We start from the raw sequence: 27540 nt of genomic DNA on the forward strand, positions 1-27540 counted from the left end.
TAAATATAAATGCTTTTAGATTATCCTCTCTTTTCATTTGGCTAATCAAGAATTGATGGATAGTTTAAAATGTTACTAAAAAGGCACCTGATTGGTCTCCGTGCAAGGGGCTTGGGGAGGTAGACAAAGAAGGTACCTGACTGGGTCGTCCCAGTTTCCTTTGCTCACTTAGCTTCCTCCATGGCCTCTTGATCCTGGACATGTTACCTTTCGGGAGTGATTTTTCTGAACCTTCAGAGAACTTTCTGATTTAGGAGAACTGTCCTTGAACTCTCTTATGAGTGCTTTGGGTTGGATCCTCTGGGTCCCTTTACAGACATTGGCTCCCATCTCCTGCCTCTTTGGGCCTTGCTGTTAAAAAGTCACGGCTGGGAACCTCTTCAGCAATCTATCTGTGAGCTGCTGGAACCACTTCATCCAGCCTTACGGAGAGCAGGCAGAGGTGGGGAATTTGCATTTCCCCTGGGTGCTGTAACCAAGGAGTGTCTGGTGCTGGGCCACAGAGACCCAGATCCCTTGGTTAGAGGCAGGAACTCCCAGGGTACCGGGCTAAGGCCAGCCCTTTACCTAATTGTCCTTCATTTCTTCTCCATCCTGCTTCCTCCATCCCTTACCTGTCTCTCCCAGGAGCACTCTGTGAATCCATCACTTGGCTAAGCAACTGCTTCTGAGAGAGCCCAACCTAAGACAGACCTTTCCTCCCGAGTCAGGCGCTCTTGTTTTATCCAAAAGAATCTAGACTCCCATACAGATACTCTTGTCCAGATGACAGATGTGTGAAACTTTGATCTCCCTCGGATTTTACAGAAAGAATATTAGCAACGTGTAGGTGTTCTATTCCTTGCAGAGCTGTCGGTGTATGTTCTGAGAATGGCGATAAGGGGTTTTCAACAGTGTAAATCCAGGGCTAAATGGGGGGAAAGTCCAAGAAATAAATGCAGCCTTTCATCGAATGCCTCCACGGTTCCAGGTGCTGTCCACAGTGCACACATACCAACTCATTTCATCCTCACTGTTAACCTGTGAGGTCACCAAAATTAATAGTCCCACTGTAAAGATGGGGGCACTGAGGCATAGAGCATTTCAGTAGTTTGCATGATCATACAGCTTGTCACTGGCTCTACCTACTTTAGACACAAGAATTCTCCAAGGTCAGGGTGCTTCCAAGCCCCGTTTTGTACCTTTGGGAAGATTCGAGATTGACCTCTGGGAGCAAATCCCCCATAAACTGTCATGCAACACAGACGGGACTTGCTGGTAGCATGACGGTGACCGAGACAAGCACACTGTCCCCACCAGGGCAAAGAGGAGAGCGTTTTCTTGCTTCTTGCCTTTGGTCTTGCTGGTAAGCATGGGAGGCAGGGGTGGGGTGAAGGTGGGGACTGTTATTCACTGTCGGTCTGAGAACAAAGCACGCCTGACATTGCAGGGAGAGCCCCGGGAAGCACGTCAAAAGCGCCACTGGAACTAGACAACCTTTCAATCCATTTATCAAAGTGTCTGCAGTTCCCACTTCAAGGTAGATGAAGCAATAATAAATTTGCAAAGAAAGTTAATCTGTGTCCAAAGCATTTTAGTAAATTAAAAAGGTGGGGAGGGGGGCAGGTGTTGGCTGGAAGGGGGATATATTGGTTCTTGCCAACTCCTATTTGACTTACTGTCTCCTTAATAAGTCCTCTTTGGTCTTGTGTTTTTGGACGGAATAATCAGTCCGTTAATCATTTTCCGGAAGCAGGAAAATGCACTTTAGCTAATGCAGTCCTCCTTTCTTTCAGAGCCCTAATTATTTAAAAAGACATCCCGATCTGTAGCCCCACTTCCCACCCAGCCATCTTCCTTTGTTTCCCCCAGAAAATCCCGGCACACCCCTCTTTTTCATTCTAACTCCAACCTCATACCTTTTATCTAAGGATTGAAGGAAAAAAAAAAAAAAAAAAAAGCAAGTTCCCTTTCCCTGGTCACTTTCAAGCATTTTCCCCCAGGAAGAGGGAGGCACTCAACCCCTACCAACAAGCAATTGGCTGGAACTAGGCTCTTGGGCCCTACGGATAGATTTTGTTATTTTTATTTAAGTGTCAGCCGAAAATGGTGGCTCTTGTCTCTCTCAAGGATAGTACTTAACCATCGCTTCATGCTCTGGCATCACGCTGAGATAAACACACTATTAGGAACCCTCACAAAGGCCCGGGAGATAATTGTGAAGGGACAGTTACCAAAAATGAAGCACCCAGCCCTGAACCCTCTTCCACGCCCCATCAGTAACACCATTAAAGCTGTCAGTTTGTCAGCCCACTGGAGGTATTTATGAAATCAATATACAATCCTGCAGATGGATGGGAGCGGTATTGTTAGCCGGAGAAGGAAGACTCAATGGAAAATAAAATTAATAAAATTTACAAGCAGATTGTCATGGAGAACAGATAAATTCCCTGCAATCTACTGCCTTGCTCAGTTGCTGTAGGGGGAAATCCATGCGGGGAGGTGGGAGGTGCTATGCTTTAAACGGGGCTCCTTAAGATGGGGGCAAGACTGGGTCTGTTTACAGCAAAAAAAAAAAAAAAAAAAAAAAACAGCGAGCAGAAACCCAAGTGGCTGTCCCATCCAAGCGCGGGATTTTGTCTGTGTGAGTGTTCCTTGGGAGATTTTCCACCAGATTTTTCTGCTTAGACATGGCTCGCCTCTCTTCCTCCCACTGTACTGCAAACCAGAACTCCCATACAGTCGCTGTTCCTTTGGTAGACTGGGGTGCCTTAACCTCAGAGGATTAATGCATTACTGGACTATGTACCCCTTCTTCTGGCTTTCCAGCGGGCTTAAGGGTGATCATTCTAAACCTCTCTCCTGTTTCCTCCACCTGCCCCTGATTCTGATCATCAGCCATTTGCCGAGAGTGTGGCCTGAGCTGTTTCCCAGAGCGGCCACAGCTAGCAGCCAGGCCTGGGAGGCTCGCGGCAGGGGCTTGCAGTCATTTGCAGAGAAGACTGGGCCCATTGTGGCTCCCGGAGCCCTGGGTACGGCCCAGATGTCATGGAAATTGCATTAGTCAGATGACAGGACCTGGGCCCCTTTCTCCTGGAGGCTGATGGAGAGCAGAGGAGTGGCCTCGGTGACACTGCCTGACCTCTGCTGTCATCGTGGGCTTTGTTCAGCGCCCTGACTCGAGGCTGGAGCCCTGCTCATTGAATCAGGCCCAGCCGGGGGAGCCTGCAACGGGACTCACCGTGCATCTGAATTTACTTACATCTGCTGCAGGCAGAGGAAAGTGGATTTGCGATGGGGAGCACTCTGTTCTTCAGCCCCAGAAGCCGCTAGCATCCATCTCCGAACCCTGCTGCAACTCTGAGCCTAACAGTGGCCCCGGACAGTCCCCGCGCATCTCCTTTTGGCCAGCTGCTCAGCATGTGGCCCCTCAACAGACAAGAGCAGGAGGTGTTGACCCAGTGCATTCGCCTCAGGGGACTTGATACCAAGGAAGTAGCCAAACAAGTGTCCCCAGAATGCACAGGCAGGGAAGTTCACCCCAGTGTTTCGGTAAATGGCAAACAAATACCCAGCAATGCGGGATCATATAGCCGTTTATAGAATTGGATGATATACAGCCATTAAAAATGTCAGTGTAGATGTACAGTTAATGATATGAACAGATGGTCTCAATATAGTAAGCAAAAAAAAAAGGTTATGACAGACTCTGTACTGTGAGATCATATTGGTGAAATTTATATATATTACTCCTAATTGGTAACAGTGGTTATGTCTGGGTAGGTAATTTTTTTACCTTAATATGTGAAGGTTTTTGTGTTTTTTCCGAAATAACAGGAATGCATATTTATAGATATAGATGTGATTGATACACATGCACATACTTGATTAATCTCTAAGACCCCAAGCAAGCATGAGGTATGAATGAAACAAGTGTGTGTGTTTGGTCCAGCAAAAAATGAAACCGGAAAACAAAATGGAAAAAAAAAAAAAAAAGCATGGGTCTTAGGAAAGGAAATTGAGGCTTTGGGGATTCATAAAGAGGACCTTGGTGCAGGACTTGGGTTTGAGCCAGCTTCAGGACGTGACACTTTGTCCCTTCCCTTCTTTGCTCAAAGCAACGTGTTCGCAGGGCTAAATCCGAGATGAGGTGCAGTGGGACCCCCATTTTGGATGGGTTTGTGGAAATGAAAGTTGAATTCATCACGCCTATCACAGAGATGATCCAGGAGACCCCCAGAGGTCTCTCTGGAGCACGAATAAAAGCAGAGATGGTCATCCCCTGTCAGAAAAGCAGGATGGCCAGGCTCCGTTCCAATCGCAGATGGCAAAGACAGAGAGTCCCTGAGAGATGGGAGACGGAGTGGTGTTGACCCTGTGGTGGGGGAGGGACGCTGTGGGGGAGGGGAGAGGAAGGGGTCAACTCTGGGAGGTGGCAAAACAGAGACTTGGGTGCAGAACGTGTGTGCGACAAATAACCCAGCAGCTTGGCTCGTGGCCTGGAGGTGCGAGACCACCCACAGAGCCCGCCTGGAGGCGAACCGCTCCGCCTGGTAACCATTTCAGCAAAGGCCGGCACCAGAGGAGCAAAGTGAAGGCTTGCAGCAGCCTGCGGCCTGCGACTGAACAGCCCCCCAGGCACCCCTGACGGCAGAGGCAGCCTCCGAGGGGTTTTGTTATCGTAATGAGATGCAGATAAAGCCAGGCCGGGTGGTTAACGCCTGTGCGTCTTCTCTTCTTGTTTAGAGACCTGAGCGAGAACCAGATCGTGGGCATCCCCAGGAAGGCGTTCCGAGGCATCGCCGACGTGAAGAACCTGTAAGTGATGTTTTCCTTCCTTCGATGCAGATGTGATGCTCTGGCCAGAGCAGGGCGGGGGGACTGGACGGGAAGGCGGTGTCGCCGTGCTGTGTGCTGCCTCCATCCAGGAGCCTCTGAGGCAGGTTGAGGGATGTGCTTCCGTGGTTTCCAGGGAACACGCGTCGATCGCCAGCTCCACAGAGTCCTGCCTTTCTCTGGTTTTTCATCCTCAAGTGTGAGCATGGAGTCCCAGACCTGAGTCACAGCCTGGCCCCAGAGGGGCCTGTGGCCTGGAGCTCGACTCAGCTTCTCCCAAGGTCATTACCGTCTGTAAAATGGGGATGATAGCCTGGTGGGGTAATGATGCAAATGAGAACGTGTTTTAAACACTTAGTGCCTCGTGTTTGTAAGTGTTCACTACGTGGGAGCCTTGATGACGCTCAAGATCGTGATGGTGAAGGTGTAGCTCACCGTTAGAAATGGGATCTTGTGGGAGAGCCCTGGGACTTGTGTCCCAGGATTGTGGGGAGAAATAGCCAGATCTGCACGAGGTGCTTGGGGTGGTTTTTTACAATTTTTATTTTGAAATAATTATTGATTCACAGGAAGCTTAAAAAAATAGCAGATTGGTCTGTGTACCCTTTTACCCAGTTTTTTCCCAGTGGTAACATCTTATATAACCATAGTATAACAGCAAAGCCAGGAAGCAGACCTGGGTGCAGTCCACAGACCTCATTCTTCCGACGTCCCGGGTTCACACTCACTCATTTGTATCTGTGTGCACACGTGAGCACGTGCACTTCTGTGTAATTTTGTCACGTGCAGATTCCGTTGCCCATTGCTGCAGAACTGTTCCATCATCACTTTTTTGAACTTGTCAAATAAGGAATTTTGTCGTTTCCCACCTGGCCCCGTCTGTTTGCTTCTTATCATGACTCCTGGGCCCTTCCCTTCACGAGGAGTATGTCTTCTGAATTTTCTACCCACGCCACTGTGTCCGTGGGCTAGAAACATGTGTTTGGACAGGGGTACAGAGGAGGCATTTCTGACCTCCTCTCCAGGCTCACATTTAACTTGAAAAAGTCCTGAAGGAGGTTTTTTTTTTTTAAAAAAAAACAAAAACTAGTTTAGCTCTTACTTTTCCCTATATGGACTGCAGGGATCTGCGTGTGCTGGGAAGCTGATGATGGCTTCCTGATACAGGCTCTCTGCCTCCCTTTTGCTGAGAACTGAGCGGAAAGCTTTAGGTGTTTAACATGCAAAGCATGCAAGAGGCAGAGTCATCTGGGGTGAAGGGGGCAGGGGACAGAGAGGACTTTGCAAGGGGATCCCAGACAGTAGGCTGCCCACTGCTTCATCTGGGAGCGTTTGCCCAGGAGCTGGAGAGGGCCAGGAGGAGCAGACAAATTTGTGAAAAATGTGACTCTAGATCATGCACGTAAAACAAAACTGAGAAGTCGTGTTGATTAGCATCCCAGAAAGGCAAGATGAGGGAGGAGCTTTACAGATCCTCTAAAGCCCCACGGATCAGCCGTGAGAAAACTGAGGACCAGAGAAGGGCAGCGACTAACTCAGAGTCAACCAGCTGCTTGATGGCTGAGCCCTAAATTTACATTTTACATGCATAAGTGGTGTGCCGGTCCTATCTCCTGGCTCTGATTTTAAGTGGGCCAGCTAACAAAAAAACATACTGCAGCGATGGATAAGCGGGTCTGTGTAATTACCGACTGCGTTTTTGGCTCTCAAGAAGGAGACTCAATGGCACAGGCGTCCTCGGCAGTTGCGGGGGCTGGGGGGGGCGGTTTACTGCTGTTTTCCTGTACTGTCTCCGACTTCACAGAGGCCTCGGGAGCGAATAGCGTCAAGAGTCTGCAAACTCGGGAGCTACAGTCAGCCCGCCTTCTCCAGGCCACGCAGATGTGTGTCCCTCAAGGACCCGAACAGCCAGGATCGGGGGCAGGGGGCGGGGGGTGGGGGTGGGGGAAGGGAGTACGCACACTGCTTAAAGGATGAATTGACCAGCAAAGCTGAACGGGGTGGATTCCTTTACACTCCTCATCAGTGCAGCCAGCACTCTGTCGGTGGCCAGAACCTCTAAGGCCCAGAAGTCTGATTCATGTTCTCAGGTGACTTACAGTCTAACTGGGGACGGGAAAGATGTGTGCATACGAGACAATGTTTAGGGAGGTAACAGTCCACAGCCAAACTGGCGAGTGAGCGGCCATGCGTGGTAAGGGGCCGGCAGGGCTCAGAGAAGAGCAGTAGTTTTAGGCAGAGTAGCCGGCAGGTTAGAGTAGCTCCGGGCCGTCTGATAGCTCCGGGTCTGACCTCCAGCTGTTCTGCATCCTGAGTCTGTGACCTCAGCTAGTACCTGACACTTCCGAGCCCAGATTTCTCCCACTGTGAGGGGAGGGTAAGAATTGTACTGAACCTCCTAGGGGGTTTGTGAAAGTTAATGAAATATGGCATATGAGTAACTCAGGACAACGCTTGGCACGTGGAAGGTGCTTAGAAAGTTCTAGCCACTGTTACTGCTGTCTTCCTTTGTTACGATTGTCAAGACTGTAGCTGAGCCCAAATGATGATTGGAATTCACAGAGTGAACCGGCCAGTAGGGTGTGCAGAGTGTGGAGGCAAACCTGTGGAAGGTGTGTTTCAGGGGACACAGACAGAGCCATCTCGTGGGAGTGGGGCGGTTATGAGGCAGAGTGACAGGTGATCAGGTCAGAAAGAGAGGGAGAGGCCAGGTATATGGACTGTAGCTGTGGGTCCTGAGAATGTGGATGCCTTCCGACCTGGGAACGGTCACGATGAAAACGTCTGGAAGAGGATCTAACCTAGGACAGAAGGTGGGAAAAGGACAGGGGGTGGGAGATGAGGCAGTGTAGTCCAACACGAGGGATCCGGGCTCGCAGTCAGGAGTGAGGGAGGAGTCCACAGTGAGACACCAGCAGAGACCAAGTCCAGAGAACTTGGCAATCCACAGGTTATTAGAGGCTGGGGAAAGGAAGGGGGAAATGATGAGTTCCGAGTTTAGATGATACAGACAGTGATGGCAAGTGATGTTTTCTGAGCTCCTACTAAATGCCAGTTCCGGAGGAAACCACAGGAAGTAGGACACGTAGACCTGTGAGCTCTGCCTTCGTGGATCCCCCACTCCACGGAGATCGAAAGATCGGGAATAAGACCCAGGCGGGACAACCATGAGTTGGACGTGAAGCGATGTCAAGTCCTCCACAGACAGTGTGGACGGAGCATCTTCTGTGTGTTAGGAAATTGGCGACCCTGACATCCCATCCTGTTCTGGCTGGTTGGTCTGTGGGCCACAGCTACACGGACGGTGTTACTAAGAGGGAGTAAAACTAATCTTACAACCTTAAAAGAAAATGTCATGTGGGGAATTGGAGCTACAGGACCAGAGCCGAGGAGCAATTTCAAGAAGGGAAGCATCTGGGTAAAGGTTGATGGTCGAAGTTGTACATTTAAACGTGCGTCAGTACATGTAAAATAGGAGACACTTTGCAGACATGACGTTTGTATAAAACCTGTTAAGGAAACTCCCCTCCTCCGACCAGACTTCGTTTACCCACGTGCAGACGTGTGAATGCACCGCATCTTTATCGTACATCGCTGCCACCCGTCTGTGTGAGAACCACCTGCCTGCCCGCGAACCTTCTCCCTCACCTGATGTCTAACCACTCTTCTACTGTTACTTACATAACATAGGAGTAGATGATAAATTATTGGAATATCAGGCTGTGAGATGACAGTTGGGCCCATTTATGATACCGTATATTCATTAAGGGGAGAAACTCAAAGACTGGCTGTTTTTAGGTTTTAATTTTGGAGTTTTGACAAGAGTTCTCTTGGCTTGTCTTGACATCCCTTCCAGAAGGAAGAGACTGTTACCGCCCTCTTCCAGATGACAAAATTAAGTTTCGATCAGTGTGCGTAACTGAGTAAAAGTCGGCAGACGCCACTGGACCTAGGCCTCCGCACTTAGCCTTCCCTTAGTAACACAGCCCACCGTCTCCTGGACTCGATCCGGGGCCCTTTCTCTCTGCCCTGATTGCTCCTGCTCAGCCATGCTAGCAACAGGGAGCAGGAAGAAGTAACCGAGGATGCTGCTGGCAAGTGGAGGCCTGATTCATGGAGGCAAGCAGGCAGGCTGGTGACTTCTGTTAGTGCAGAGAGAGAGGGGACCCAGGCAGGATTTGAACCCTGGAGGAATGCAGAGCCACCAGTGTGATACTGGTGCTGAAGGGATTTGGTGCCCCACCCCAACCAGGCAGAGGAAGGAAGCCTCTAATTGCTTCCTCCTTCTCCAGGGAAAAAAAAGAGAGAACTAATTAGCTGGGAATACCACTCTACGCAGTGACTAAAAGCTGGTTTTATGGGCTGGTCCCGCTCCGCTGCCTGTCTGGGAGGGAGAGAGGTGCTCTATTTAAAGAGAGACAGTTAGATGGACAGACTGATCTGGAGAAAGAAACATTCGGGTAGACTGACCTGTAGATCCACCAACATTTGCCAAGCCAGCATTCCCTGCCCACCATATGCAAGTACCGTGGTACGGGCTGGGTGAAGACACAGTGAGAAAAAGATGAAAGGAGAGAGAGGTCATCGTAAGACATAGAGATAAGAAGAAAATGAATTGGAAGAAAGAGAGATGACAGGCCACAATCCAACAAAGCATCTTAAGAAAAAGACAAAACCAAAATAGATTGTTTTTCTTTAAAAAAAAAAATGTCCCCTTGCTGTATCTTTCTCAGCGGTTATGTTTTTCTCTGTTTTTCAGTTTCTATTTGCGAGGACTCTGTAGGACATGCATTCCAGAAGGGAAAATCAATAACCCCTGTCTCTGCCAGCTAGCAGAATTTGGAATTGACGGTTTCAAAACAAAGCTGGGCAGGCGGCCTTTGTGTTTCCTAGTTAGTCTGAGTTGCCGCACTGCCCGAGCCTGCCCTCCCGCTTCCTGAGATTAATGAGGGCTGTCTTAGCCCCCGTGAGCAGGCGGTAATCTTGTGTGAGGGTGAGGGAGGGGTGGGGAGGGACACACAGCGCCCATTGGTGGGTAGCATCTCCGTCTGCTAATCTCAGCCGCCGTTCACTGCGCCGCTGCACCTGGAACAGAGTTCACACTCCTGGTCATAACCTGCAAGACTCTACACAGCCCGGCCCCTCTCTTACTCATCCCATGCTTCCCATGCGGCAGTCCATCCCTTGAACACCCCAAGCTCCTTCCTGCCTCCGGGCCTTTGCACTTACTGTTCCCTTTGCACGGGCTGCTAAGCCCTCAGACCTCCACAGATTCGGCTCCTTCTGATCCTTCAGTTCTCACCTCCTCTAAGTGACCTTCCTTAGCCCTTCAAAAACAGCATCCCAGCCCTCTCTGCCCTTCCTCTGTATCCCACTACCCAGTTATATTTCTTCAGAGCACTTACGACCCTCTGAAATGACCTTAATCATCTATTGGTCACCGTGTGTCTGGATGTCACACAGGGACCCTGCCTGTCTCGAACACTGTGGAATCCCCAGTGCGCAAATAAGACTGACTAAAAATACATCCAATTAAGGTATTTGTTCTTTCATTCCTCAAGTATTTGTAGTTGGCCTGTTACATATAAGAAATCATTCACGATTGTTAATATGTTTAATATGAAAATAATATCACAGAATAAGGCACTGTCTTTGCACTTGGAGAACTCACAGTCAAGTGACGGGGAAGACTAGTAAACCAGTGGTTGCAGGACTGGGGCCAGGGCTCAGTTGGGGGTTAGGACAAAGATGTGGGGAAGTCCAGCGAGACAGGCCTGATTCTACCTTTACTCAGGAAGTGACATGAAGCGGGTCGTGAGGGGTGAATAGGAGTTCACCCAGGGGAAGGGCACTGCAGGCAGATGGAACAGCACGTGAAAAATCGCCAATCTGTGCAAAGGGACAGAAGTGTCTGGAAGAGTTGACGCTTGTCAGAGATTCATGGCTGGAGCACTGCGAGCGAGAGGAACCGTGAAGAGAGATGAGGTTAGTGAGATTTGTGCAGTGGGGAGGCAGGAGGTAGGGAGTGACAGTCAGGGTGGCCTTGAATGCCTGATCCAAATGGCATTGGGGATCCACTGAAAAGCTTTTAATAGGGAAGCAGCGCGATCAGATTTTTATTTCAGAAAGACAGCTCCAACAGCAGTGGGGAGGGTGGGTCTCCGAGACTGAAGTCAGGGTGGCCAGCGAGGAGATCTGTGCGGTTGTTGGAAGCTTATGGTCCTGAATCAGGCAGGCAAACTGGACCCAAAGAGGCAGCAGCAAACTGCAGAGACCTGCGGGAGAAAGCCGGCAGGCCCCGTGGGGGGCTGACTGGACAGATGAGCTGAGTGCCTGTCACCAGGGCTTATCGGGCAGAGGCAGGGGCCGCCTTCTAGGCACGGCATCTCTGCAGACTCCGACAAGGGAAGAGCGCCTGCCTCTCGTGATGAAGGTGATGCTGCGCCTTGGTGGTGGTGGTGGGGGGTGTTGGGGAAAAGCTGCCCGCAGGAGGCAAGCAGGTGCCGAGCATCACCTTCTCGAGGTGCAGCCGGTTTTCCAGCCTTTCCTTCTGTGGCTATGTGTGTCAGCTTCAGAGGTGCTGCTGGAGGAAGCTGGACTGGACCCCGGTCTGCTGAGGGCTGCCCAAATGAGCTGTTTAAAGAAAGAGAGAGCATGTAAGTGGAGGACATAGCTCAGTGGTAGAGCGCGTGCTTAGCATGCACTATTCAATCCCTGGATTCAATCCCCAGTACCTCCATTAAAAAAATAAAATAAAACCCAGTTACCTTCCCACCCCCACCCCCACAAAAAAAAGGAAAGAGAAAAAAATTTTTTAAGCATTTGAAAAGTGTTTTCCTTTCTTAAGAAAAAAAAAAACGAAGGGATCATGGCAGCCTACCTGCCTGCCTCCCCCTCCCCCCTTCCTCCCTTCTCTCCCTCTTTCTCTCCTTCGTCCCTCCCTTCTTCCTGCGCTCCCTTCCCTTCCTCCGTTTCTTCCCTCCTTCTTTCTTTCCTCTCTTCCATTTTCCATTCTTTCTTCCACAAATCATCATTGAGCCCTTCCCCTCACCAGACCCCAAGCAAGTCCTGGAAATAAAAAGATGAATAAGCGAAGTCCCTGCTTTTGACACATTTCGTCACAGAAGGAGGCAAACAGATGCACAAAGGGTGTATATAATAGGACAAACACTCGCCTAGAGCACTCCTCTCTGCCCCGACGGCCAACTGTGTAAGTGCTCAATGAATACTCGGTTGATTTATTTAAAGTAAATCCTCTGAAATGAGAACAAAAGTAAAAGAAACTGGGAAATGAGACTCCCTTGTTCTGGAAAGGATTTGATGCAGTGTGATCCCACGGCAAACGGGTGGGGTGGTCAGCGTCCCCTCCCGCAAGTTGTGCCTGGACCTGGAGGGTGTATGGGTGACGAGGAGAACCCTTTCTAGGCTGAGACTGCAGTTCTGTAGACTGTGTTAGAGGTCCTCTGTCGGGCTTTGGGCATTTCTGATTACATCTTGCCCTCAGTGGTAACTGCCTGCTGAGAAGTTTTTCTCCTGCACCTGCCTGCAAGGTGTGTCGACGGAGAATTTGAGTCTATCTTATTTACTGTTTTATTTGAAAGAGTTAGTTTTATGCCTGGTTCCTAGTAGGTGCTCAGTAAACAATGAATCCGTGGAGACTTTCAGGAGAAAGAGACTCCAGCACTTAGAGGACTGCTAAAACCCTGAGTGAGAGTGCAAGATTGTGTCTTGTAACAAAGGAAAAACAGCCTGTAGAAGATAATGGAGACCATTATTCTGGCTCCAGCTCTGAAATTTACGATCTGGGACATTTTTGTTTGTGGGCAGAATTCTTTTTTTTTTTTTTTAACCCCTTTAGGCACTAAATGCACAGCAAACGAGGGGTTTAAAACAAGCATGTAAACCAGAACCATTTCTTTTCTGCGTCCTGGCAAAAAGGCACAATGATTCTGGGCCCCTCGGGGTTGGGTTCAGCAGTGTCAACAAGGCATTCGCTGTTGGACTGAGCTTTTGCCTGGAGATTTGTGTCTCCAAAGAGAAATGAAGGGTCTTGAGAAGAGGGAAGGCGACTATTACGGTGGAGATCACACTTCGAGACGCTACGATTGATGTTCTGATTGTTTATCTTATTGGTCAATGTAGTGTAGTGATTGAGTATGAGTTTTGGAGTCAGGCTTGATTTTAAATTCTGAATTTGCTGCTTATGACTTCCATGACTTTGAGCAAGTGACTTACCTTTCTGAGCCTCAGTCTCCCAATCTGTAAAATGGGAAAAATACTAGTGAGGTGTAAAACAGGGAAAGTATGTGTCTTACATGTGTGAATAATGCTTCTTTATGGTTCGCCCAAAGCCTTCATAGACAGTATCTCGTTTAATTAACACAACAGCCCTGCCAGATCGTTAGGGAAAATTGTATTAGTCTCTAGATATAGATGGGGAAGTTGAGGCTCAAAGAAATTCAGGAATTCTCCCAAGGCAAGCGGCAAGTCTGGAATGAGTCTGGAGTCTTGGTCAGTGCTTTTTGGAGTGGTTAGCCAGGAAAAAGCTCTGAGGTTTGATCAGAGCAGAGAGATGGCTCGTGGGAAACAGCAGGTACGGATCAGTGGGGGGGTGTTACAAGGGCATTCCTGGTTTCCAGCACCAGCTAAGACCCCAGGCAGGAATGAGCTGAGATCACCATTGGGAAAGTATTTTTGAGAAAGCCATCAAGATTGTCTGAAAGTGTGAGGTTTTTTTTTTTTTTAATTAATAGACTTTATTTTTTAAGAGCAGTTTTAGGTTTATAGAAGAATTGAGTGGCAAGTACACAGTACACACCCCTCCTGTCCCCCAACACATGGTTTCTCTGATGATTAACAGCTTGCATTAGTCTGGTACATTTGGTACCATTACTGACCCAATGTTGATACATTTTAACTACGATCTACAGTTTACATTAGGGTTCACCCTGTGGGTTTTGATCAATGTATAACGATGCACATACTACCACTGTAGCAGCATACAGAATAGCTTCACTGCCCTAAGAATTCCCTGTGCCCCACCCATCCCTCTATTCCGCCAAGCCCTGAAGTGTAAGCTTCCACATGAACAGGTAAATCCCTTCATGTCTTTCATAGCCCTTCATAATAGCTTATATTTATCCAATTTTTCAGACTCAGCCCAAGTCTTCTTTTTATCTTCTTTGAAAGAGGGTAAGGGACTCCCTGCAGATGTAAGTGCCCGTAGAGCAAATCCGCAGGAAAGCTGGGGCCTGAGGCAGGAGTGTGGGAATTTCTTCTCCCTCAAGGAAGACCTGTGGTTCAAAGAACCTGCCCAGGCCTGGGGTTATGTACAAACTGCAGCAAACTCCAGGATCTTTAGACGATGGTTAGGTACTCAGGTTCCTGAATCAGGCTGCCTGGAGTCAAACCAACCCTGACTCTTACCAACTATGTCATCTTAAGCAAGTTATGTAGCTCTTTCTTGGCCTCAGTTTCCCCATATGTTAAGTGGAAATAATATTACTCTCATCATGGTGTTGTTATGAAGGTTAATGTAACTTATTATTGCTGCCTTTATTCTATCTCTGAGCATTAATTTGGCTCAGATCATCACATCTAGTGGACTAAATCTTCCCTTCCCAAACAAATTCATGCCCAAAGAAAAAGGTTACCTTCATGGTGCTCTGTTTCCTAACTCTGAAAATTCTGACTTCATCACACCTTCTCTTATTTTTCCCAGTGGGGCTGCCCTATTCTGTGTATGGTTTGTAATAGGCCAAGTACGAAATAGTTCAGATAAAAAGAAGGTGCACCTTCCCTACCCTGTTCCCTCTCCCAGTCCCCATCAAGACTCAGACGGTACCCAAAGAGCCCAGGAGTTCTGGGTTTGGTCACAGATCTGCTATTAACTGCTGCCTATTTCAGACAGGCTGAACAATTACCCCTCCTCCCACAAAAGTGTGCACGCCCTATTCGCTGGAATTGGTGACTGTGTACCCTAGGTGGCAAAAGGGACTTTACAGATGCAATTAAATTAAGGGTCTCAAGATGGATAGATTATGCTGGATTACTCCAGTGGACCCAGTGTGATCAGAAGGGTCTTTACAAGAAAGAAGACATGTGCTGAAGGCAGAGAGAGAAGGGACCATGGGATGCAGGGAATGAAGACCCTCCTATCCCGGAGAAAGCAAGGAAAGAGATGCTCCCCCAGAACCCCCGGAAGGAACGCAGCCCTGCTTACGCCTCAGCGTTAGCCCAGTGAAACGGATCTAGAGCTTCTGACGCCCAGAACGCTAAGAAAATACATTTGTGTCGTTTGTTGTAAACCACTAAATGGGTGGTCATTTGTTCTGGCAGCAATAAGAAACCAATGCTAACACTGCCCTCAGGCTGCCACCTAACCTCCTGGTCTCCGTTTCCGTGTCTGCTAAAATCACGGACGTGTGTTGCGATCAGTGGATTTCAATGTGTGTTCTGAGAAACTCTTTCGTTCCAAGAGCCCACCAATAAAAGTAGCTTTTCAATAATCATAAAGTTTTAAATTGTCCCTTTTAGACATTAAGGTTCAACCTAAGATTTGTATAATAAAGAGTTGTTTGTATTTTTTTTTTAAGGTTTAAAAAAAAATCACTGGAACTAGATAGACAATCTCTGTGGTTGGTTCAGGTTGTTTCGTGTGATAGTTCTGAGATCACCTTCCATCAGGGAGGAGCGAAGCTGTGTCACTGAGACAAAACTCAGCAGCAGAATCAAGAAACCGGGGCCTGGTTAGGGATAGCAGAAAAGGCGGGTCAGAATGAGACCAGATCTTCATGCCTGGAAGCTGGATACCAAGGTTGAGGCCTGAGCTGGTCTTACCTTCAGAGAAAAGGAAAAGAAAAAGTTGGATGTTGACTGGGAGATGCTTTCTGGAATGGGGCTGAGGGCCTCTGAAGTCCTTCAGACATCCTTGGGACTGTTTAGGGATCTCTGCAGAGGGCCTGAGTTCAACCAGGTTTCCCGCACCATCTGCCTTTCTGCTCGCAGCAGCAGGAAAGCTGTGAAGCATCTCACGGGAAAGGCTGATTCGGGAAGGGGAGTTCTTACGGACTCAAGGGGGAAGACTTGGTCAGCCACGGTGCTCAAAAATTATTTGCTGGGTGAATAGAGGAGTCGTTTATGTAGGGCGCAGGACGATGGTGCTCAGAGCCTCCGAGACCCTTGCCGCTGCTCGTGCTGGTTGTGGTCTGTTACGGGAGCTGGCGGTGCAGAGCCCCGTGTTGTCGGGGAGCTGACAAATCCACACGCACAGTGCCTGCCATGCAGGAGTAAAAGTACTTGGTTGTCTGCCACAAGCGTTCAGCTCTGTAAATGGACAGTGTGTTACAATGTGTCCGTTTAAAACGACAGCTATTCTTTGCCATTGTTAACACCCTCCTTTAAAGCTGTCTCTATAACCAGTCCCCAAGCATAACGTGCAAACCTAAATTACTTCTAAATGCCCATGATCAGTTCTCAGGTGCTCTGTGTGCCAGGAAAACTACCTCACCAGACAAGTAAGTACCCGGTGAACAAGGCTTGGTTTATACAGAGCAAGGTCCAGGAGCAGTTCTGAAATTTTATAGCTAACTGGCATTTTATTATGAAAGTTGGCGCTTCTTGTTCTGCTTATGGAGGCAGTACCATTTCCTGGGCTCAGGGATGGCGTATTTGTCCTGAGATTCCCTCTAAAGCCCACAGTAGCTGAAACACTGCTGTCTACCCCTCTGCCTCCACCCAACACCCAGGATAAACAGAGGTTCTCTCAAGAAGGGAGTCGTGCCTCACACAGGTACTCTTTCTTCTGAGCAGGTAGTAAGTTCTGTTTATAGAGCCCTGACCATGTACCAGACACCGTCGTATTAATTTCTACATATTATCTCGTTCAGTCCTCATGACAACCTTATGATTACTGTCATCAGTTTACAGATGATAAACCTGAAGCCCAGAGAATTGAAGTGATTCACCCACAGTCCCATGCTGATAATAAGTGGCCAAGCTGGAATTTGAACCCAGAGGGTTTATGTCTACAACCTGTAACCACTACGCAATACTGCCTAAGCTTAGAAAAGCATTTAATGAAAATCAAAAACCGTGACCCAAATCCCACCTCCAGATAAGTTTTGTTTCCTCTTTATGGGGTTTCAAAGATCAGCAGTACCTTTTGCTTGAGAAATCTGGATTTCCAGCTTCCCTGGAAAAATCATACGTGTTAACCGTGGATGCTCAGTCCTGCCTGCGCACCACAGGCTGGAGCTGAATTGCGGCTTCTCTCTGAGATGCTCCTGTCTCCAGCAGGCCTGCTCACTAGTCCTGCAAGATTGTAGAGAACCCCCCGTGGCTGCACAGAGCCATCTTAAAGGAAGCGTTAGGAGCCCACCTCTTACCCTGGAAAGAGCCCCGGTCTTCGGTACAATAGCCGGGGTTTCTTCTTTGTGCTTCGCTGGTTGGGCATTGCTGCCCAACCTGAGCCTCCGTCTCCTCAAAAAAAAAAAAAAAAGCTTAAGCTTAACCAAGCCATACATTTTCATGTGAAAGTTAAATGAGATGGTAAGCGGGAAGGACTTACGCTAGAGCCTGGCACAGAGCAGATGCTCAATAAATATTCATATTCTGTACCCTACCTATCCCCACACAGCTTTCCACCTTCACGGACACAAAGACAGAATATCTCATGGCTGTGCTGTTGGTCTACAGGGTTGGAAGAGAAGGGACGGTTTGGGAGTTTGGTTTGGTGGTCTTGGAGATTTTCTGTGATCTAGTGTACTGAAAGTAAACCCTTCAATAAGGGATTATAAACATACCTACCATGCATTGTCACATGGCAGCTGGACACTCATTCTGAGTGCTGTGTGAGGAGGAGCAGGAGGTGATGGGACGTCTGGCTAACTGGAGAATGGGGGCTCCATCTCAGCATCACTGCTGGTCAGCTCCCGCAGAGGCACAGAAGCCTGGCTTTAACCACTATTTTTTCACTTTTCTGAAAAAGCAAGAAATTTAGATTTCTACGTGGAATCATCTGATTTTGAAATGTTGGCATCTAACGCAAAATCTTTTGAAACACTGAGTGTCTACACTGGGCAGGGCAGATCACACCATCTGTGGGTCAGATTCAGCCACGGGCAGCAGGTGCCTCCCACTCCCTGGGTGAGCCTGCCACAGGATGGGGAGGTTCTGGAGGTTTGTCCCAAAGCCTCACGTTTCAATTATCTGATCCTCACTAGTGTGTTGGCAGGTCGTAGTGCTGTAATTCCTTAATCCAGTTAAAATCCACCTGTCTCCAAGGGCCCTGAAAGAGTATTTCTAATGGTGACAGTTAAGACAGTTAAGCTGGAGAAGGACAAATTTGGGAGCATAAACTCCTGAAACCGTACCGTGTGGATCGTTGCTAATTGCACCAAGCAGAGCGCTGACTCTCGACTTGAACTTCCCCTTCAACCACATCCCATAGTGTTTTGAGGCCAAATACTCTGCCAGGAAGTGGGTTTGCTGCATCAGGGTATGGCCTTGGCCCATTCCTGAAGTGGATGCCTCTGCTCTGCTCCTTTTAAAGTCACACCCCAGCGGTCATCTTCACTGAAGCATCCCAAAGTCTCCAGATCCCCTGGGACGGCACATTCTTTAGCTTGAGTCATGGTTATTCATTTAGATAGACTGTTTACTCAATTCATGCACATCCATCTCTGTGCCTGCACTGTCGCCAGCATCCTCTCAACCCTGTCACTGCCTGCCTCTTCTTTGAGAAACGACCAGAGCTCACAAATCCTATAGGTCCCCTCTTTCCTCTCTCCCTGGCCCACCCTAGAATTTCTCTTCTTTTGTTTTTTAAAGTAATGATTATATTGTTTCCTTGTAACCGTGTGCACTGTTTCCATGTGTGCTTTGGCGACCACCTGCTTCTAAATCTTCTGGACCTTGTTAAGAATGCAGATTCCTGAGCCTTGTTAACGACTGAGTGAATCATAAGTTCAGATCAAAGCTCAAGAATCTGGGTTTTTAACCCACTCTTAAGCTGGTCCAGTATTGAGAGCCACTGACATGCTGAATAAGGATTTAGCGCTGACGTGAGTGAAACCTGTGTTTGAATCCCAGCTCTCCCTGCTGGTCTTGAGTAAGTGGCTAATTGCTGAAGCTTTGTTTTGTTTTGGTTTGGTTTGGTTTTTTGTTCTTTTGTTTTCCCCAGGGAGACTAAAGGTCGTACCTAATCAGACAGTGTTTGTAAAGCAGTTAGCAGTGACACAGAGTGAGCACTTTCAATATTATTATTATCTCATTTAATTGTTATAACAACCCAGTGGGGTTGGTGGGGTTGTCCCCCCTTTTTTTTCTTATTGGTATGGAGATATATTTATTATAGATGTTACATGGAAAAAGCAAGAGTTACAAAACTGTAATAGCATCTTAACTACATAAACCATGTACAATATGTTTAGGGATCCATCTGGTTGAAAGAAACACTCAAATCAGCTTAAGAAAAAAAACAAAACAAAACAAAACAAAGGGCACAAGATTCTCCCCGACCTAAGGCGGCAAGTGAAGAGGGCAGGATGATCCCATTTAAAGATGAAAAAAATGTGCTCTCTGCAGAGTTAGGCAGTTTGCTGAGATTGCACACAGCAGAGCTGAAATTTGAATCTATGTTCATCTGACTCCAGTTGTTAACTGTTCTTAAAATGAGGGCTAACAGGCCCGGAGGATAAAAACGGGGAGCACCTACCCCCGCGTGATGCTGGGCAAGTGTCTGTTGTGATGCTGGGCTTTCCCTGAGTTCCTTTGGGGGCGAGGGAGGCGTCGGCTGTGATTCGCATTGACTCCTTTTGTGCCTCCTTTTGTGCCTCGTGCCCCAGCCTCTGTAGCTCTTAATTTGTCAACCCCTTGGAATGCTGTCAGGGGAGGAGGTGCATTGGAGGGTGGTTGGAGAATGTGGGAGGGCCTCCCCTGGAGCAAAGTCAGAGAACAAAGCCTCCCTTTCAGGTCCGTTCAGGCTTTTGTTTCCCCAAACAGTGGAGGGTGGAGGACCTCCGGTTTTCTTCAGAGTTTCTCCGTGTGAGCGCCCTACCAGCTGCGGATGAGTCTGGCCCAGCTTTGGCCCCGACTGACTGCACTGCACCACGAAACGCGGCCCCAGCGGGGGACGGAGGGGCGGGGAGAGGGGCTGCCATCAGCCGGAGGCCACTTTAGTCCACGCATCTTGCAGGGAGAAGGAAGAAGGCGTCTAAAACAAGAGATGTCGGAATTCATAGTGCTACCTGGAACTTGGTTACTCCACCAGGATGATTTTTTTTTGCCTAAGGCTGGGGTGGGCAAAACTACTGACTGTTTCCGTGCGTGATAAGGAATTAAACTCGTACGGAATCCAGTCAATGTATCGTTAAGATTTTTTAAAATCCGATTACCAAGCCATATATGCTCCCATTTAATTAAAAAAATAAAATGGAAGATACATTTAAGGTACATTAATAAAATGTGAATATAGTTTTATACATGCATGTATTTGCATGGGAAATAAAGTCCAAAGGATGTAAACCGAGATTCTGTGTTATCAAGGTACAATCCACTTACCCTAAAATGCACCCATTTTAGACTGCCATCAAAAAGAATACAAATGACAACTGTTGGCAAGAATGTGGAGAAAAAGGAACCCTTGTACACAGTTGATGGGAATGTAACTTGGTGCAGCCACTGTGGAAAACAATATGGAAATTTCTCAAAAAAACTGAAAATAGAACTACCATAGGACCCAGCATTTCCACTCCTGGGTATATATATCAAAAAAAAAAAAAAAAAACCCCAAAAACACAAATTTGAAAAAATACATACACCCCAGTGTTCACAGCAGGATTATTTACAATTGCCAAGATACAGAAGCAATCTAAGTGTCCATCAGCAGATGACTAGATGAAGATGTGGTGTGTGTGTGTGTGTATGTGTATGTATGTATGTATATATATATATATATACAGTGGAATATTACTCAGCTGTTAAAAAAAACCAAAGTTTTGCTGTTTGCAGCAACATGGATGGACTTGAAGGGCATTATGCTAAGTGAAATAAGTCAGACAGAGCAAAACGAATACTGTATGATATCATGTATATGTGGAATCTAAAAAATACAACAAACTAGTGAATGTAACAAAAAGGAAGCAGACTCACAGAGAACAAGCTAGTGGTTACCAGTTCGCGGGCGAGGGACAATACAGAGGTGGGGGGAAGTGGAAAGTACAAATTATTAGGTATAAAATAAGCTACAAGGATATATTTTCAACATGGGGAATGTAGCCAATATTTTGTAGTAACTATAAATGGAAAGTAACCTTTAAAAATTGTATAAATGTTTTTAATATATTATAAATCAACTATGCTTCAGTAAAGAAAGTACTAACAAAAAATGCACCCATTTTAACTCCACAGTTCAACACATTTTCACAAGTCTATTGTGATGGACTCAGAATGTGCTCTGCATCTCGGCAGAGTCAGTCCCCTCTCCCATGCCTCAGCCCTGGCAGCCACCAGCCTGCTCTGTGTCACTGTCCGTAGTTTTATCTGTAGAACCAGTTCATGTAAATGGACTCATGCAGTATGATGTCTTGTGTATCCAGCTTCTCTCACTCAGCGTAGTATTTTGAAATTCATCTTATGTTATATTGTCTGAGAAATACTCCACTGTACAGATATCCAACAATCCGTTTATCCATACCCCTGCTGATGGGCACTTGTATTGTTTCCAGGTTTTAATTGTTGTGAATAAAACTGCATGAACATTCACTTTTGTTTTCATTTCTCTTGAGTAAACACCTAAGTGATTTTATTTTTTTTTTAACTTTACCTGTGTTTTAAATATTTCTACAATGAACATATATTACTTAAAAACGACAATAGCAAATGCCAGAGGAGGGAGAACCTGCCCTATGTCCATGGTTTGAGAAAGCTCACATGAGTTGGGAAAGAAAGCTCTAATCAATATATTTTCTTGTTGCCAGGGCAGCGCATCCCACTTCTTCCCATGAAATATAGATGTGATTGGAAAGATTTCTTTTCTTGAGTGCTTGGTAAGAGCTTATAGGACACTGAGCTGGCAAAGGTGCGGGCCAGTATTTCACACAGACGGTGGGAGTGTCGCTTGGTTTAACCCCCTTCACGAGGAATCTGGCAGCAGCTATCCAAGTCGAAAATACCCATACTCCTCAATCCATCCATTTAACTTTTATGAATTTATTTAAAAAAATAAACTCATCCAAGTCCCCAAAAGGTGTATAGGTCAGCATCATTGGTAGAGAAAATGTCTTGGGAGCCACCTAAATGTCCATCAAGAGGACACTAGTGAGATGAATCATGGTATGTCGTTGCCTGGACTATTACAGGGTAGCTAAGGGCCGTGAGAATAATCTTTAAAGATAACACAGAACAGCATCCAAAGCTGATAAATGAGAACACAAGATGCAAGAGAGTCGTTGCCTTTTTTTTTTTTTTTAACCATCGTTGCTTTTAAAAGTGCATGCTTGTATTTGTTCTCATTGGCTTTTAGATTTGTGAAATTTTTTTTTGGACAAATTTCTAGAAAATTCTGCAAGTAGTTGCTGCTGGGGAAGCAAAGTGCAGAACTGGAGGGACAGGGCGGGAGAGGGTGTCGCTTTTTCCTCCGGACTCTTTGAGGCTCTCTGAACTTTCCTTTATCGTGTGCATATATTTATATACTAAAAAAATTTTGCTGTGAGTTAAAGGAACCCATCTGATCTCAACGCAGAGAATGGGAGCACTCCTACTTCACCTGATTCTCTGGTACGAGGTACCAGAGTGTGCTTTTCTGAGCAAGAACTCACAAGACTCTGAGCCGGCCGTGCCCCAGGCTGCCTGTCTCTGTCACGGCTGACCCTCCATAACTGGAAACTGTGATCATTACCATTTGCATAAGTACTACCGCATTGACCCCTGGTCCTGGCTGCCGGTTTTGAATGAGGGGAATTATTTATATTCCACGGGCATCTCTGACTGTGGCCTTGACCAGCCCTGAGATATCTTTCAACAACGAACCACCAGCAGCCAACCCCTTGACCTTTGGAAAACGAATTTGCCTGCCGTTGGGCGGCCTCAGTTCTCTTGCCCAAGTAAAATGTCAGTTAGATCGCTTCCTGAATATCGCTTTTGTCTACTTAAGCATATTCAGCCCACCAACCTGCAAACGTTTGCTTGAGTCTTTCTGAAATAAGACTCCACACCCAAATTCAGAGCGCGCTCTGCACGGTCACTGAAAGCGACCAGGGCGTCGACTCACGGGGAAGGTACAGATGTGGAGCCGTTGCGCAGTTGTCAGGCGCAGCAAACTCTGCTGTTTAATTTGGGTCCATGAGCACTTTGGGTCTTGGAGCATTTTGTTTCACGCGTGGTGTTTTTTTTCCTTCCTTCCCGGCACACATGGTTACCCAAGCCAGGCAATGAAGAAGAGAAGACCCAGCTTTCTCTTAGACAGTCTTTGGGGGTTATGGATGAGAAAGAAATGAATGGGGAGGAGGGTGTGGCTGGGTGCTGGTGGTTCAACCCAGAATAACAGAGAAAGAGGACCCCGCCAGGCAGTGAAACCTCAATTTAACTGTCATCAGTTTCTGGAGTTTTCTGCACTCAAAATTTAAGACATTTCACAGGGATTTAAACAAAAGGGACTTTCCACAAATTCCCGTAAGCAGAGTCTCCCTGCCCCCATTCCCTTTAATCTGCTTTTACTGTTCATGCCTTGTTTTAAATATCCCAAGGGATTCCTTTGGCCTGGTGTCCGGCCAAGACGGCTGCAGGGAAAATACATAGACCACGAAGCCAAGATTCTACACTTTGCTTTAGAAATGGTCCTATTTTATTCTCTCTCAAAAGAGAAGGCTCGTCTCTCCGAATTGCATCTCCTGTAGCTCATTAAGTGATGTTCTCACTGTAGCCCCAGCTGCTATTGTTAAAAAAAAAAAAAAAGGCCCATCTTTGCCCTGCACACTAAGTTCCCAAGGCCCCAAGGCCCCCAGGCTAGGGGTTCCTGCTTTGAATTTTGAGGGGCTTTCTTATCATGCATCTCAAAGGTCGGATGGTTTGAATCAGTCTCTTCCTGGGGCCTCTGTCTGTGTCTCAGGCCATCTTAAAGTGAATGCTGGCATTCAGCTCCCTTTGGGGTCCGTTGTGAAGGTGCTTCACAGCCTCTGCACCTTGCTGGCAGTTAAGGTGGCCCTTGTACGGTTTGGAGAGCCTGCAGGCAAGCAGTGTAACTGAGCTGTGGCTGCGCAGAACTACTCAGCTGGATTGCTCGTCACAGAAGCCACCGCAATGAACTATCCACCCAAGACCGTTTTCTGGAATCAGCTCCTTAATGCAGTTAGATTTCCTGAAATGAATTCTTCTCTTTGCCCGCCCTACTCCTAAGACCAGAGTGAGCTGTGCCTTTGTACTAAGTGGTTTGGCTGGCATTACGGCTCCTCTGCTGCCATCAGTCCTGCTGCCTGTTGAATGGAGGACTTGGGATTCAGGTCGTTCTACTTAGAGTCATAGACTTGCCAAGCTAGAAAGGGACTTGAAGAAAACACTGTCCACACCTCTCCTTGGAAAAATGTGGTGATTACACTTGTCCAGGATCATTCAGACCACAGGCAGGAGTTGTAGCCAAAACCTGGGTCCCTGTGACCTGTGTCCGGGTCTTAATTTATAAAGGTGATCGAGTGCGAACCCAAGGAGGTCAGCACCATTGAAGGAAAACTTCGTTGTTCCTCGGAGTTCTCCTAGAAATGGGAGGCACACCATGCCACGCAGGGCGGGCAGAAGCAAGAGGGAGGGGAGGCAGAGACCACAGCCTTTACTCAGGTTTCCTTTGGAAAGGCAAGGCGGGGCTCAGTAAACAGCTTGGGGTTGGCCAGTGGGACCATGGGCATACGAGCTGTCCCTGGTGGTCTGATACCTGGCCCCCAGGTGACTTAGGGAGGGGTGTTATCGGCTTGGTGTGTGAGAGATAAAGGAGGTGGTTGGGGGTATGGACTCGGTGTTGGTTGGTTTGTATATGAAAGATGGGATGACTGACAAATTGTTGACTATCTCAAGGAATGAACCAGCTCTGAGAGAGGCAGTCTCTCCTCGGTCAGCAAGGCCCCCTAAGATGTCAACCATCATACAATACAGAAAATTTAAATCCATGAATATACCCCTAAACCCGTGGGATTCCTCGATTCCTTCTTATTAGCTCCCCCCAACCACCATCTCACCACACCTGAAGCCCAAAATGGGTTGAAAGACTCGAGCATCCCTGAATTCTGATGGCAATACACATTCATCATCATTTCTGTCTTATTTTTTTCCCCTGGTGTATCATATGTCACTCTTCCCTCCCCAAATCATGTGACCTGAGGGGTTCTTGATCAAGTCCTGACTACTCTGCCGAATGCTATCTTAGGATTTTAAGTCACTCTCTCTCTCTCTAATCCTCACTTTCTGCTTTTTTGTTAAAAATGGGGGACTTGGACCTGATGGTCTCCCAGAGTGCCCGCAGCACTGACATTCTGTGACTCCACAGTTATAATCCCCCAGAGGGCTGGCATCTCCTTCGGCAGGGCTGAAGGCCACAGTGGGGGATATTGTTAATGACCTGAAAGCCAACAGTGATGCCCTGAAGTTAGGTGGCTGGATAGGTAGTTAGGGAGGGAGGGAGGTGGATATTTCGCAAGAAATCTCAGTGTTACAGTTCACAATCAGGGCTCAGAAAGTAAGTTCAAGGAAGATAACTCGTTAGGACTGGAAGACTGAGTATCCCGTCCCCTGCCTCTCCCACTTCATCCCCCTCCCAACTCCTGAAGGAAACAAAAAGGTCATCTCTGCATACACACAGACACCTGCACACACTCCTGAAGTCTCTTCTGAAATACGTGGGATGCATAAAACAGCACACGCTGTCAGATCTCAAGTTGGGCAAATACAGAGACAGCATTTTCAGTCTCATTGAAAAGTAGTTGTCAGAAATATGCCATTCATTCAGAGTCTCTAAGTGCTCTGTCAAGCTTTAACTTGATTAAAATTGAAAACCGCATCGCTTGAAAACCAAACGCGAAATCGAAATCTCTTTACTCAGTGCTCTTACATTCTGAAGCCTGGGCTTATGGATTATCTTCCGTTAATTTATGCCATCTTGGTGCCATACATTAATTTTGAATGTATTTGTTGAAAATTTCCTGTAGCTTGCATTTATGGTTGTCAAAGGGGCTTTTATCTTGAAAAAAATGGGGCTGGTTTTAATTACAATTCTAAATAGCTTCATAACCATCGTGAACCCTGGATTTACATCATCTTTATGACAGCCGCACGATTCCCACTTTATTGATTTTGTCATTTGCTTCATTACAGTTAATGCAAACCTTTTGTACAGACACAATTCAAGCTCTGCACTCTTCTTGGAGGGGTTCGTATAGCGCGTCATGACCGTAAGAGACCCCATCCCTCCACCCCCTGCTTCCACTGCAGTGCTGACCAAAGGATAAATCCGGACAGGAAATAGTTCCAAAGTGGCTATCCATCGCAGACAAAGGAAATGTTAGCTCTGACTGTCCAACCCTTTCCCCTGATCGGATGGGTTCCAACTTTTCAGTTTTGAAGTCCTGGGAGGTGGCATCGCTCACTGTGGCAGGACTGGTGGGTTCGTCCCACCCCAGGCTTCCTTTGTCCTCTGTTTAGAGAAGCCTCACGGCAGAGGTCACTCCATCTCACATTTCCCATGTGAATCCTGAACGCCCTGTGTCTAGTCTGGCCAGGGGCGAAGGAACCCCAGTGTATCGGGATGTTAAATGTGTCATGTCCTCTGCTGAGCATGTGGGCGCCCAGGTAAGGATTCAAGGAACCTAGGATGGAAAACTGAAACCTTGGGTGGTGAATTCGAAAAGGAATTTTCTAAGGAATAAAAGAAAGGAGAACCTAAGCAGGGAGGCTGCTTCGGGAGACTTTGTGGACAAAGGCTGGCACGCTACGTAGGTGGAGCTTGGACGGCCTAGAAACACAGCACTTTGACCTGGAAATGAGCATTTCCCCCTCAGCTCCAACTTCCAGGGGTTGTGAGGGACCTAGCCTTTAGCTAGGCTATAAAAAGAGGTTGGACTTGCCAGAAAGAGCAGTGCTAGTCCCAAGGTCATTTCTAGGGTTGAGGACTCCCATTTATAATGTACTTGAGTGGTGAATCTTGGGAAAATCCCAGAAGGCTTGTTCTCTGTCCTGGCACCTCCCAGAAGCTTCTCAGTAAATCACTCAACTCCAGGGTGTCAGCCAGGGAATGGCTTTCTCCTCTTCTGCCTTCAGAGGCTGTGTTCCCCATTTTGTCAGCCTCCCATTGGACGTGGGAGACTAGCCTTCGCTTCCTGATGCCACTGTAAAAATTACCCAGCGCTCCTCAAAAGTCACCTCTGCGACTAATGGGATTAAAGCCTGTTTCTGAGACCAGCTGTTTCTGACCAGGAAGACGGGACACTTCAAGGAGGCGAGGTAGAGGGAGCCACAGCAGCCTAACTGCTCACCTCTGACCCCACGAGCATTCAGAAGCTTGAGAGAGCAGGACGTGTCCTACCGCAGACGTGCTCCACGAATCACGACCCGGCGGGCACTGGTGAGGCCGTCTGAGCTCGGTGGGTTCCTGTGGAGCATTTTGGCAAACGTTAATACCACAGTTCATTCATACTGGTATTTCTCTGCCAACCTACCATTCAGACCTTCAGTATCTTAACTGTT

General features: G+C 47.4%; 1 protein-coding gene across 1 annotated transcript in view; it reads left to right on the forward strand.

Annotated features, from left to right (window-relative positions):
• Positions 1 to 27540, forward strand: part of SLIT3 (slit guidance ligand 3) — a 583328-nt gene that overhangs the window by 382228 nt on the left and 173560 nt on the right. Inside the window, exon 5 of the mRNA XM_074350310.1 lies at positions 4726 to 4797. Within this exon, the coding sequence (XP_074206411.1) occupies positions 4726 to 4797 (72 nt within the window). The remainder of the gene's footprint in view (positions 1 to 4725; positions 4798 to 27540) is intronic.

The sequence above is a fragment of the Camelus bactrianus genome, chromosome 22 (genome assembly GCF_048773025.1).
Source record: "Camelus bactrianus isolate YW-2024 breed Bactrian camel chromosome 22, ASM4877302v1, whole genome shotgun sequence".
Lineage (NCBI taxonomy): Eukaryota > Metazoa > Chordata > Mammalia > Artiodactyla > Camelidae > Camelus > Camelus bactrianus.